Source organism: Mirounga leonina, unplaced genomic scaffold (genome assembly GCF_011800145.1).
Source record: "Mirounga leonina isolate KUSES-001 unplaced genomic scaffold, KU_Mleo_1.0 Mir_82, whole genome shotgun sequence".
Taxonomy (NCBI): domain Eukaryota; kingdom Metazoa; phylum Chordata; class Mammalia; order Carnivora; family Phocidae; genus Mirounga; species Mirounga leonina.
In genome coordinates, this window is record NW_023270825.1 from 38,682,369 (window position 1) to 38,697,132 (window position 14,764).

The following is a 14,764-nucleotide window of genomic DNA, read 5'->3' on the forward strand; positions in this document are numbered from 1 at the left end:
ATTAACTAAATTACCAAATTTTAAGAGATTAAAGGCAGATAAAAATTATTCCAAACAAATGATCAATTCAAAGTTAAATGGCTGGCATAAAACTGGCCAGTTATGTCAAAACACGAACATAGATATTCTTTCTCTTTTTTTTTTTTTTAAGATTTTATTTATTTATTTGAGAGAGAGAATGAGATAGAGAGAGCATGAGAGGGGGGAGGGTCAGAGGGAGAAGCAGACTCCCCACTGAGCAGGGAGCCCGATGCGGGACTCGATCCCAGGACTCCAGGATCATGACCTGAGCCGAAGGCAGTTGCTTAACCAACTGAGCCACCCAGGCACCCTCTCTTTTCTTTTTTTTTAAGATTTATTTATTTAGGGGAGCCTGGGTGGCTCAGTCGTTAAGCGTCTGCCTTCGGTTCAGGTCATGATCCCAGCACCGGGCTTCCTGCTCCACAGGAAGCCTGCTTCTCCTCCCTCCCCTCCCCCACCTGCTTGTGTTCCCTCTCTCGCTGTGTCTCTGTCAAATAAATAAATAAAATCTTTTTAAAAAAAAGATTTGAGAGAGAGTACACACACAAGTGGGAGGGGCAAAAGGAGAGGGAGAGAGAATTTCCAGTTCGATCTCACAACCCTAAGATCATGACCTGAGCTGAAACCAAGAGTCAGACACTTAACAGACTTCGCCACCCAGGCACCCTGAGAACCTAGATTTTCTAACTTGTGATTCGGTGTTCTTTCTGCTACTCAGTAGATTTGGATTATGAAAATATACAGGACACCAACTCATATATGTAGTGAAAGCAAAAAGCATCTCCTTTAGGAAAATGATCTTGAGATGTTCAATGCAATTGCCATTCAGAAGACATGAGACATGAATTTTCTAGAGCTGTCCTGCAACATTATATTCTAATCAACTTGAAAATATTCACTCCATTGAAAAGAAAAGAGGAATTGGGGTGCCTGGGTGGCTCAGTCAGTTAAGTATCTGCCTTCGGCTCAGGTCATCATCCCAGAGTCCTGGGATCGAGTCCCACATTGGGCTCCCTGCTCAACAGGGAGCCTGCTTCTCCCTCTGCCTCTGCCCGCTGCTCCCCCTGCTTGTGCTCTCTCTCTCTCTCTCTCACTAGCTCTCTCTCTGTGTCAGATAAATAAAATCTTAAAAAAGAAAGAAAAAAGAATGCTTACAAAAGTATTAGGGAAAAAACTAAGGTGGTGAAAAAATTAGAAACTACAAAAGGAAAGAAATGTTAATATGTTAAAAGCAATTGCCAATTTGAGGTAAGAAAATGAACATATACACACAGAACTAAGACTATAGGAAGCAAATGACTCAACAACAGCAAGACCAGCTTTTCCTTAAAAACATGATGGAATAACTGATGCCAGACTAGTATTCCCCCCCCCATAAGCAACCATAAAACAAACAAATGTATGAGACGTGGGTTTAGAGGCATTGGACAACAGACAACACAAACACTATAATCCCTCAGAGATGGGAAACTAACAAAGTGAGCCCTACAGTTGCTTCAGTTTTCTACCTGGCACAATTTCCATGACCATGCCCAGCAAGTAAGAGTTTGAGAGAAAGGGAGTCTGCTTATCCCTCTCCCTTTGCCCCTTCCCCAGCTCATTCTCTCTCTCCCTCTCTCAAATAAATAAATAAAATCTTTATTAAAAAAAAAAAAGAGTGGTGGACATACTGTGAAGTTCCCACCCAGTCAGAGTAGAGACACCACATTATACCTTAACACTTAACACATCCAGCTGAAATACCAAAAAGGCACCAACTAAGAGTAAGGACCACATCCTAAAATGAGACTTATTCCAGACTCCCCTAACAAAGCTTAAAATCAGGACCCAACAAATTTTGCAAGGAATTAAAAGTTTGGACGTTAAGTTGCACTAAAGTAAGGAAACACACTGGGATCTCTGCAGATCTATCCTAGCAAAGATTAAAACCAAGCTTACAAAGTTCAAGGTGATCAGCCAGTAAAATGAACTACCTACAAAATTAAAACACACACAAACACACACACAGAAAAATAAAATCCAAGATCTCTAAAATGTAGCAACTACAGGATCCAGTTTACATTTAAAAAAGTACAAAACATTCAAAAAAGGAAAAAGAAAAACATGACCCATAGTCAAAAAGAACAGTCAATAGAAATCAACCCTGCAATAGCCAAGATGTTCAATCTAGCAAACAGAAACTTTAAAATCAGCTATTATAAATATTTTAAAAGAATTAACACAAAACATGTTCAAAGAATTAAAGGAAAATACATTCAAAGAACTAAAAGAAAAATATGGTCTTAATGAATGCATGAATAGAAAATCTAATAAAAGAGGGGCGCCTGGATGGCTCAGTCGTTAAGCGTCTGCCTTCGGCTCAGGTCATGGTCCCAGGGTCCTGGGATCGAGCCCTACATTGGGCTCCCTGCTCCGTGGGGAGCCTGTTTTCTCCCTCTCCCACTCCTCCTGCTTGTGTTGTGTCTCTCTCTGTCAAATAAATAAATAAAATCTTTAAAAAAAAAATCTAATAAAAGAAATGAAAATTATAAAAAAGAATAAAATGAAAACCCTAGAGCAAAAAGCATAAAAATAAAAATATACTGAATGAGCTTAACAGAAGATTAGAAATAGCATACGGGAGTCAGTGAACTTGAAGATCAACAGAAAGTTGATCAACAGACTGTTGAACTTGAAGGTCAACAGAAAGTAACTAAAGAACAGAGAGAAAAAAGACTGAAGAAAAATAAATCATACCACCGGGACTTACAGAATATCAAAGAGTCCAATATACATGTAACTGGAGCTCCAAAATAAGAAGAAAGTGCAAATAGTTCAGAATCACTGAAATTTTCCAATAGGATGAAAAATACTGACTTACCAATCTAAGTGCAGCAAACCTCAACTAGGATGAATATAAACAAACAAAACAAACAAAAACAAACACACCTAGAACATACTCAAACTGCCAGAAACAAAAATTAAAGCAGCCCCAAAAGGTTTTTATGTAAAAGGAACCAAAGACGTGAGTAACAGCTAGCTTCCCATGACAAACAACGGAGATCAGAAAACAGTACCTTTCAAGTGGTGAAATGCCAAACTGTAATTTCATATTCAGCAAAAATATCCTTCACACAGTAAAGCGAAATAAAAACACTTTCGGATAAACAAAATCTAGGAGAATCCTTCACCAACAATCAAGACAACTGTAAAATCAGATCCAAAGGAAAGAAGGAGGACACCAAAGATAGTAAATAAGTAAGTGAATATAAAAGACTACATTTCACCACTTTACACCCACCAGGATGGCTATAATCCAAAAAAGTTAAATAACAGGTGCTGGCAAAAGATGTAGAGAAACTGAACCTTCATACACCACTAGTGGGAATATAAAATGCTGCAGCCACTCTGGAAAACAGTCTTACGGTTCCTCAAATAGTAAAACTTAGTTATCATATGATCCAAAAATTATACTCGTAAGTACACAACTGAGAGAAACAAAATCATCTGTCCATACAAAAATTTGCACATGAATGTTCATAACAGCATTATTCATAATAGCCAAAAAGTGAAAACAACCCACATGTCCATCAATTAATGAATGGATAAATAAAATGTGATATAGCCATACAATGGAATACTACTCAGAACAAAAAGAAATGAAGTCCTGATTTGCTACAATATGGATGAACAATAAAAATATTATTCTAAGTAAAAGCCAATCACAGAGGGCTCCTGGGTGGCTCAGTTGGTTAAGCGACTATCTTCGGCTCAGGTCCTGATCCCGGGGTTCTGGGATTGAGTCCCGCATAGAGCTCCCCGCTCAGCAGGAAGCCTGCTTCTCCCTCTGCCTCTGCCTGCCGCTCTGCCTACTTGTGCTCTCTCTCTCTGTCAAATAACAATAAAATCTTTAAAAAATAAAATATTAAAAAAAAAAAGCCAATCACAGAGGACCATATATTGAATGATCCCATTTATGTGAAATGCCCAAAATAGGCAATCTATAGAGACAGAAAGTAAGATTAGTGGTTGCCTCGGGCTAGGGGAGGGCAATGGGGGAAAGGGAGTGTTTGGAGGGTGCTGGCTAAGTGATGAGGAGTTTCTTTAGGAAGTGGCAAAAATGTTCTAAAGTTGATTATGGTAATGGAAGCACATCTCTGAGAATATACTTAAAGCCACAAACTCTACACTTAAAATGGATTAATTTTATGGTATGTGAAAAATTATATCTCAAAAAAATGTTTTTATAAAGACTATTTTTCAGTTGTCTACTTTTCCTTAAAGACAACTGACTGTTTAAAGCAAAAATAACAATACTGAATCATATATAGAAGTAAAAGATACATCATCAGCATAAAAGATGAGATGGGTGAGTAAACAGAACTATATTGTTCACATTTGCGAAGTTATTAAATGGGAAGTTAAAAATGAGGAGTGTCAGATGATGACTCTAAATAGACTTTGAGAAAGATACACACTGTTATACCTAGAGAAACAACTCAAAAAATATTAAAAATATTAAAATAACAACAAAGAACTATTGCTAATAGGCCAATACTTTAAAATATGCAATTAATCAAAATAAGGCAAGAAAGGAACAAGAAAAACCAAAAGGAACAAATAGAAAACAAGCAGACTTAAACCCAATGAGTTCAATAATTACATTAAATATAAAGGGACAAATACACCAATTAAAAGGCAGAAATTTTGGGGCCAGGTAAAAAAGCAAGATGTTAACTATCTCCTAATATAAATTGGTTGAAGGTAAAAGTATGGAAAAAGATATACCATCAAACAGTATGCGTAAGAAAGCTGACATGACTATTTAATTCAGACAAAAACTTCAGGACAAAGAGTACTACAAGAGACAAAAAGAGACATTTTTCACGATGACAAAAGGTGATAGTCATCAGGAAGACAGAGCAATCCTAAATATCTATGTACCTGATCAGAAAACTTCAAAATACATGAAACATAACAGAACTAAAAGGAGAAACTGACAGATCCACAATCTAGTTGGAGTAATTGATAAAATGAGTAGACAAATTAAATTTGTAAAATATAGAAGATCTGATGGGGTGGCTGGGTGACAGACACTGGGGAGGGTATGTGCTATGGTGAGCGCTGTGAATTGTGTAAGACTGTTGAATCACAGACCTGTACCTCTGAAACAAATAATATATTATATGTTAAAAAAAAGAAGAAGATAGCAGGAAGGGAAAAATGAAGGGGGGGAATTGGAGGGAGAGACAAACCACGAGAGACTATGGACTCTGAGAAACAAACTGAGGGTTCTAGAGGGGAGGGGGGTGGGGGGATGGGTTAGCCTGGTGATGGGTATTAAAGAGGGCACGTACTGAATGGAGCACTGGGTGTTCTATGCAAACAATGAATCATGGAACACTACATCAAAAACTAATGATGTAATGTATGGTGATTAACATAATTTAAAAAATATACAGAAGATCTGAGTAACACTATCAACCAAGTTGACCAAATTGACATTCATAATACACTATACCCAGCAGTTGCAGAACATTCTTTTCAAATGTACATTGCTCACCAACACAGACCATTTGCTGGACCATAAATAAGTTCTAAGAAAATTTCAAAAGACTGAAATTTAATAGAGTATCTTCTCTTACCACAACAGAAAATTTGAAATTAACAACAAATACTGAGAAAGTCCCCTTTTTCAAATTATTTTACCAGAATGAGTGCCTTTTCCTACTTTGCCTGCCCAAAGTAGACACTGTTTCCTAATTTGCATATAGGTACTATATAAGTCCAAAATATCAGTCAGAACAAATAAATGCCACTTATGAATCATTCTTTCCAACAATAAATAAATTGAACCTTAACCTGATAGAGCTTCTAAATATAACTAATAATTTAGAGAAAATACAAAGGAACATATTAAACAATACCACAGAGATGCAATCAGCAAAATTCATAGTAGAAACTCTCAGTAATTCATCAGTAGGTGAGAGAGAAACAGGAACAGAGGAAGGGAAGAGACAGAGCAAGAAAGATCTTAAGTAAATATGGCAAAATACTGACTTTTATATATCAGGACATATTTGCTTTTTCTACTATTTTGTGTCTTATGCATGTTTAAAATGAAAAAAGTAGATTCAGTAAAATCAAATACATGTAAAGTTTCCAGAGACGAGTTTTGCCAAAAATGGCTGGAATTAAAATTAAATTATTAAAGACCTGTTTAAATGAGAATTAGATATAACTGACTCCATCTAATTCAGTATGCTTCCAGAATTCTATGAAAGATTTCTATGAAAGGCCTGTTTCTTAAAACAGGTGGTTCTGAAAAAGAAAAAATATCACCCTTTTCTGTAATTAAGACAATTCAAGCTCATCCTTGAATTGAAAAACAAACATGGAATCCAAACTTCTTTCATGTACATGTAATCAATTCATTTGGGTGTTTGCTGGATTGAACTGATACAAAAGGGAATATGCTTCCTCAATTACTAGCAGGTAAGGGAGGAAAGTATTTTCATGTTTCACCTCTTCTCCCCTTTTTGCTCCTGCATTTTCTCCCATAAACAGTACACCCTCCTAATTAATCTTTCCATAATCCTGTACTTCTTATCTTTTATGAATCACTACTCCTACTCACTCTATCATTTATAGGGTCATTATAATTAAAACTATCATTTTAACATCTTATAGTCTCTTGAATTCATTTAAAGAAAATCATTATTGTGCAAGTCTTTCATAGTAGCCCAAATGACTCCTGTTTTAATTTCATTTCTGCTTAGCACACATACTATCCACAATAATGATAATAAGATAGCCAATATATATTAAACAAATACTATGTTTGACAGTAGAGACAGAAACTCTACAAAACACCTCCAAATATTTTACATATATTATTTGATCCTCAAACACTGTAATATAAGTAGTGCTGCTACCTCTGTTGTACAAATAAGAAAAATGAGCACAAGAAGTTAGTAATTTGTCCAAAGCCAAACACTACAGGGACTGTGCAAAGAATTCAAAATCAGAAGTTTATTCTCTTAGCCAATACTCTATATTCTTTTATTCATTTTGTTCATATTTCAAATCAAAAAAACTATAAAGTGCAGTCTGTATCTAACAAGTTAGCAAATAAACCAAAATAAATGAAACACAAGAATAACTGACAAATTTTTTTAAGATTTTATTTTTTTAAGTAATCTCTACATCCAATGTGAGGCTCAAACTCACAACCCCAAGATCAGGAGTCACATGCCCTACCAAGTGAGCCAGCCAGGCCCCCAATATCTTAGACAATTCTTAACTCGTATGAGAAAACAAAAAGGACTAAGGAAAACAACAAAAGCAATCTCTAATTAAAAATAAATTATTTCATAATTGCCTAATAAAAATGCCATTTATTTTGCTGAAATCACAATCTTCTCCAATTAGCTAATTTCTACTAGGCAGAAATGTCTGGCAGAAAATTACATTTAGTATCCTTCAAAAAAAGCAAATTCACTTTCCTTGAGCACCAACAAACCTGATACAGGAAAATGAAGAGAAATTGAACAAAATCTTTCTAAAAACCTAACAGTCTTTATACACTCTTTGTCTCACTTCCCTTTTCCATGCATTCTACTTGATTACTTTCACCTTCTTTCTGATCTTAAACCATTCAATCACAGTTCCACTGCATTTCCTTTGCTGGATAAAGCAAAGGAAAATAAAAATAAGAAAAAAGTACCAATTAAGCAAGTTAATAAACCTTATTATAATAACTACAACTGATCATGCAAGTTTTGCTTACCCAAAGACCTAGTCTATCACACTGTAGATTATCCATCATTTTTTATTTCTAAGAAACCTCAGAGAAGCTACAGGAATATATGCTCACCATAATATATCACCTTTAATCCCGAAGTGCTTTATGAAACCACCTTTACTGAACTATATGTGACCATAAAAATGTGGTGAGAAGGGGCGCCTGGGTGGCTCAGTCGGTTAAGCCTTTGTCTTAGGCTCAGGTCATGTCCCCGGAGTCTGGGAGTCTGGGAGTCTGGGAATCGGAGTCCGGAAAGCGAGCTCCACATCGGGCTCCTTGCTCAGCCGGGAGTCTGCTTCCCCCCCACCCCCATGCCTCGGCTCCTCACTCCCCCCATCGTGCTGGCGCGCTTTCTCTCTTTCTCTCTCAAATAAATAAATAAAATCTTTTTTAAAAATGTGGCAAGAAATACGTTGACCAATTCCTGCACTTATTCTTCAAAATACACAAACTCAACCTCCCTCTTTCCTGTCCCTTTCCCAAAAATGAGCGTTCTAGAGTCAGACACGGTGTGTTCCAATTCTAGTAGGGCCCACTTAATAAGGGACCTTGAGCAGTCTCAGCCTCCTTCTCTGTGAAATGGTAATAATACTAGTACTTACTTCATGGGGCTGTTGTGGGAACGAAGTGAGACAATTCATGATAAAGGCTTAGAACAGTGCCTGGCACGTAATGTGCCCTCGTTAAATGCCAGCCATCATTCTATCTCCAAAATTAACTGCCGAGACTTTCTCCCTTTCAGGGATGAGAAATCTAACCAAACTCCATCAAGACAAATTGCTTTACAGACGGGGTTTTCAAATTAGCCTACATAACAAACAGAACTATATACTCACAGTAATTTTGTTTTCATAGCAATTTGGCCCTTGTCAATAAAAACATTTCGCGCGAAATTAAACATTCCAATCCCCCACGCTTTTACCAGCGACATGTCTGGACCCCAGTTGTCACCAGAATGTGGAAATACATGGGCTATGAAGGGGGGAACCTGACAAACTGCTGGGTACTACCTCTGGGTACCAGCAGTCCAAAGCAGGCCAGCGCGGCTCAGGGGCTAGTGGCTCGAGTCCGTTTACAGAAACAACGCTCCCCTTGCCCATTTTCCGCCCCGGTGTTGAAACTAACGACGCCCTTTTCTCCCCTGAGCCGAGGCCAAGCATCTCCCAGCTCCCGCCTCCCACCCGGCGCGTCTCACTCCCACGGAAGCCACTGTCTCCCGACTCACAGAGTGTGTCCGCACACATTCACCATCAGCTTCAAGGAGGGGTTCCGGTATTTCGTGGTCTTACACCGGGGGCAGCCCTGATCGTCCATGGTGCCTTCTTTCCTATGGGCTCTCCCCGACGCCTGCTTCAGCTACAGCCAGAGCACCCCCAAACCTCCGCAGACCCGACGCCAAGCGGGCTCCTGCCAACAGGCTCTCGGCGGAGACGGTCCCTTTGCGAATGAGCACCGGCCGGAGGCGAGACACTGCAGCACAAACGTTCCGGCAGCAAGTTTTCCAGTCCTGCGGCTGCGGCTCAGTCTTAGCTTCCGTAGGCCGGCGCACTACCTTAGATTTCGGGTAGGGGTTATTAAAATGGTAAATTGCACACAAAACTCCATCGCCGTGCATCCAGCAGTATTTTTCAGGGAAAGGCTAAGAACATAGATTCCATCTTGTACTGTCTGGAAACATTACCATGATTTCAAAGATTTATGCCCTCGGTACATAATCAATAATTCAGACTGGCATTTTCTTTTTAACAATTTGATAGCCTGTGCTTTATACTCTCCTTTATACTTGCACAGTCATGCAAGCACAGAAAATACGATGTATTTGCCGATAAAAGTTTGGAAAAATGATCTAGAACAAAAGTCTCTACGCTGGCCCTAAATATTACAGATTCTCACTAAATGTCAGATACTTCTATAAATAATATATGGCATCTGCAGAGAGTCACTTACTTCAAGACTGTCAAGCATACGTAACGGCGTCATCTGGTTCTTATACCCAACCCCCCCAAGAATATACACTTTATTTCAGCAATTGTAAGACCTGAGAGCCTGAGTCTCTTCAGCAATTGTAAGCCACATCCACTGCATTTATCAAGATTGCAAAACAAAGTCTGTAAACAGCTCTATTGGATAAACTTCTCCCTCCGTAAGGGACACATGTTCAACGCCATAATAAGGATTTGTTGATATTTATTGAATAAGTAGAGTGAAGAATGAATGAATGAGCATCAAATACTAGTTTACTGTGAAAAAATTTTTAAGCCAAGCATTAGCTTATAATCTAACCCGAATTCCAACAGAAGTAGGAATGCAAAGTTTTTCAACTTAACCCATACAATGAATATCAGCTATATACACACATAGTAATTTTACCTTTTCATAGCACTTTTACTCTTTTCAATAAAAACATAAAAAAGGAACATTCCAACTCCCACTTTTTTAAACAGTGAACTCAGTAGGAAACCCATGGTGTGGTAATACAGTTGAGGTTTCCATGGATTACAGAGGAGGAATCTGACAAACAGCTGGATACCACATCTGGGAACCAGCAGACCAAAGCAAGCTACAGCAGCACAGGGCTTATATTAGTATGTAGACATCAGGGATTCACCTGTTTTTTTTAAGCCAATACTACACTGAGAAGTCATTCATTAAGTTGGCATTATTGTTTATTACCACCAGGACACCTTTAATCATGTCCTTGAACAGGAGACCCCAACCACTTTGTGAATTGTTCTACCTTTAGCCCAAACCTTGACACCAAGGCAAAGAAAGCGCTGAAGACTGTGGGAAGAAACACTGCTACCAGCTTTATCGTTTTCCCAGGTTGTAAATTACTATCAGAGATGGATGGTAGCAACAGCTGACCTGGAACTCTTACTGGACGAGCATTATTCATGCAACTAGAGACAGCAGAAAGTAGTGCTTTTGGATTTGGCCCCTCACTCCAAGAGAGCTGGATTCAAGTGCTGGCTTCATCACTTTCTAGTTGCAGGACCTCAGGCCTCAGTTTTCCCAACTATAAATCGAGGACAATATTTGTAAAGATGAAGTGAGTTATTTCATTTAAAGTGCTTAGCACAGAGTAAGAGCTCAGTAACTGTTAGCCACTATTAACAATACTGTAAGTATTATTGTCAGTAGTAGTATCTAAAATAGGCAATGTAATGGGGAGAACCTGGACTCCTCTTAAATCAGACAGACCTGTTTTTGAGCCAAATTTCTTATCCTCCCTTACCTCAGTTACTTTCCTCCACGTAATACACTTCACGGGGTTGCTGCAATTATTAAATTACGTGACATGTGGCCCTACTACAAAGCTTTGTACATAATAGAAACTCTGAAATGCATACCATTATTACTCGTGGGGTTCACTAAGATAGAATGATCAGAAAGCTTTGAAGAGGAAAGCCCTCACAGCACCTGACTTCTGATTCAAACGGAACCTCAGCCTTTGTAAAAAAAACCACCAAACTATCAGGTTTCCTACATTTCTTAAGACAGCAGCATCCCAACTGGCCCATTATTTCTCTTCCCAGATCTGCTCATCTTCTAGCATTCCCGTGTCTATAGATTCTATCTCCCTGGGGCAATGTTTCTCCAATGCAGACCCTCGTTTCCTAGCCCCCAGGCTATGGACCCAGACTGGGCTTTCCTCATCTTTAGGGGACATTTATTGTTTTGTTCCTTGTCTAAAGATAGCATCCTCCCCCTTCTTATGGAAAACAACTCCTCCCCCCCCAGGCTTCTGTGGTTCTAATGGGCTTGCCAAACACAATCCTGGCCCTCTGGCCTAGAGGTTGATATACAACCCTTACTAGACCAATCAGAGATCTTCCCTAGAATTTTGCAAATTGGCAGTAAAAGAAAAGCAGTAGAACCCCTTTAATGAAGCTAGGAAATGTGAGTTGAGAACTACTGGGAGCCCTGGTTCCAACTTTCTGGGGAAAGCCCTTTGAAAGACAAAAACTAACTTGACTAGAGAGAAGAGGCAAGTGACATGGGACAACAGGTCTTTTAAATTCCCACCAGTTGCATTCCAGCTTTTCACCTTGTTTGGTATCAGATTCCGATAAATTCACATTTTTGCTGAGTCCAGTTCAAGGGGGGTTTCTGGCTCCTAGGGAAATCCGTATCACCACAAAAAGGCAAGAGTGCTGCTACACCCGGGAGATGATTAGAACCTGGCACTCAGTCTCTGCCAGGATCTTCTCCCTCCACTGTCACTCATGAGACTCCCTAGGTCACCTTCCCTCCTACCTACTGCTCATCCGCATTCTCCACAGGCAGATAGCTTGGTTACTGAGAACTCCCAAGCATTACATCCAAGGCTCCTTCTACCAGTCTTAAATTTTTTCTTCATTAAAATTTGAAAAACCCCCGACAAGGATTCTGAATGTTTTGGTTTGGGGAAAGTGTCCATCCCTGTACCAATCAACTGTGGCTATGATATTACACACAGACTACTGTGGACACAGACCACTACCGCGCCCCACACCACAGCAAGCTGAGCATTCCATCAAAGACCTTCATAATCTGTCCCCAAGATGCCTACTCCCATCCCCTCTACTGTATTTCTAATGGATGCGTTTGATCTCTCCCACCAGATTTTAAGCTCCTCAGGGTCAGAGACCCCAAAATATTCATCTTGCTATCATCCGGTACCTAGTGTAATACCTTGTACTTAATCAGGACTCAATAAATATTTGGCAAATGAATGATCCTTCAGAAATGTTGACTACATATCATCGACCGTTGGTTACTAAATAACAGTAGAACACCCCCTCTACCTGGGAGATTACTTTACAACCTAACTTCTTAACAGTACCAGTACATGAGCTTCTGAAATGGAAAGAACCCACCAACATACAGTAATATAGGCCTTCCCTCTACTTCCCTATCAAGGCAGCCAAAGTCAGCCTTGAAAAAGGACATCTCTACTCTTGGTGGTCAACACCATTAAATACATTCAAGCAAAGAGTAAAAACGTGTGCCGAGCCAGATTTTCTCCAATACACTAAAATGGCAAAAGATTTCCATATCCGCTCATCACTATCTTCAGGCAGGAAGGAAAAGATCCAGAAACTAGCAGGTTGTTTTTCACCCTCACACAATCCCAGTCTCAACTCCGTTTTCCCAAATCACAACACCACTTTAGACTACATATCAGGACAGCAGACTCAAGTGTTTACAGCATGGCAGACGTAGGAAGTAGAAGTATTCAACAATTTTACAAATCATTTGTAAACCAGTGCTCTGAGATTAACTCCATGGACCCTCAAGTCTGGTGTTCCATTCCAAAGGAGCTGACCCAGTTTAAGTGGAGGACTTTCGGTCCCACTTTGAATTGCTGCCAGAATGAGCCTGAGGCTCAGCCTGCTAAAGGAATCCAGAGCTGGGTGTTGCATTTCACTTCTGGTTCTACAGGAATCTCCTCCTGGAGCTATATACAACACCACTGTAGCTACAGGGGGCAAATTCATAAAAGGCCACTGCTGCTTCTATATGATTTGTTGAACTTGGTGCTCTGGAGACAAAAGACATGCTCAGAAGACATGCAGAAACCCAATACATGGTCTTCCAAATAAACGCACTATATTTAATTGATAATAAGCCTGAAGAAGAGTCCTATGACCTGAACTTGATTGCCCTATAATATAGCCAAATGAGTTTTCATTAGATATATGCAACTGAAAAGTTTCCTACTTTGCACTATCAGGAGGAAGATAACAAACATTTAACAAAGATTAATTACCTGCCAGGTCCTTTTTGGCACACCTTATCTCATTTAATCCTCACAACCATCCTTTCCACCTTTTATGGTCAAGTGGCTAATAAATGGCAGAGCTAGGATTAAAACTACGTCTAGCTAGCTGATCCCCAAGTCCACATTTTTTCCACTAAACCATACTACCTCCTATCTACTTTGCTCTGATAAATACGCTTTAAAAATTCAATGAATGAAATGCAATGTCATATTCTGGAATGGATTATGTAATAGAAGACAGACATTAATGGAAAAACTGGTGAATCCAAATAAAGTCAACAGTTTAGTTAATAATATTGCAGCAATGTTAACTTGTTTGGACAAATGTATCATTGTAATGTAAAATGTCAACATTAGGGAAAACTAGGTAAACAGTAGATGGGAACTCTCTCTACTCTTTCTGTGACTTTTCTGTAAGTCAAAATTATTCTAAAATAAAGAGTATATTTTTTTAGAATTCAAGGAAGTTATGAATCTCAGATATTGTCCTAAAGCTGGATACCTAGCTGCATATTTCCAATGGGGTGTAGGCCTGTGGTCTTTTCTATGACTATGAATTTTAAATCTGCCAGAGATTTCAGTGCTGGCTTCATTAGGCCAGTACAAAAGCAAGTCCAAAATCAAATGACATCTTGGTTGGACAGCAATGAAATGAGCCTGTCCACCAAAAAGAAAATCTCACCAAGTTGATCATGACAGCAGGTAACCTAAACAGCTGCTTTATAATATGCTGCAATAGGGAGTTACGGGTAACTGGGAAGCAGAAACAACACAAAGCCACCTTGAAGGATGACGTTAGGATGATGTCATTAAAGTGTTGGATTTTGAGAAAGAATACCAGCAGGTGGACCTAACTGACCCACAGAAATCAGAGAAGCAGACATGGGTTCATCCTTTTTGGAGTTAAGACCTCATGCAAACCATGAAAGAGACATGACTGCAAACAGCAGCGGACTCCACCCCCAGGCATTTCACCTCAAACCAGAGGGCAGTCTTCCATCTGTCTATGCTGCTGAAAGGGCTGCTGATCCCACATTGATCTCATGGAAGACACCTGCACTTGGAAATGGTGTTTCTACCAAGAATATCACCTCCAAAGAACTAGTCATACACTTACATAAAAAATGTCCATACAGAACACTTGAATTTTCATACTTTATTATAATCTAAAGCTTAGATCTCTTCCACCCTATTCA

The 14,764-nt window shown here is 39.1% G+C and overlaps 1 protein-coding gene across 2 annotated transcripts in view; it reads right to left on the reverse strand.

Moving 5' to 3' along the window:
- MNAT1 (MNAT1 component of CDK activating kinase) overlaps positions 1–9,402 on the reverse strand; it is a 201,635-nt gene extending 192,233 nt beyond the window's left edge. The window contains exon 1 of one of the 2 annotated variants that reach the window (XM_034993191.1): positions 9,030–9,401. In XM_034993191.1, the coding sequence (XP_034849082.1) occupies positions 9,030–9,118 (89 nt within the window). In that variant the 5' untranslated portion in view covers positions 9,119–9,401. Of the gene's footprint in view, positions 1–9,029 lie in introns of both variants that reach the window. The other variant, XM_034993194.1, reaches the window with a different exon arrangement.
- Between the last annotated feature and the right edge of the window lie 5,362 nt (positions 9,403–14,764).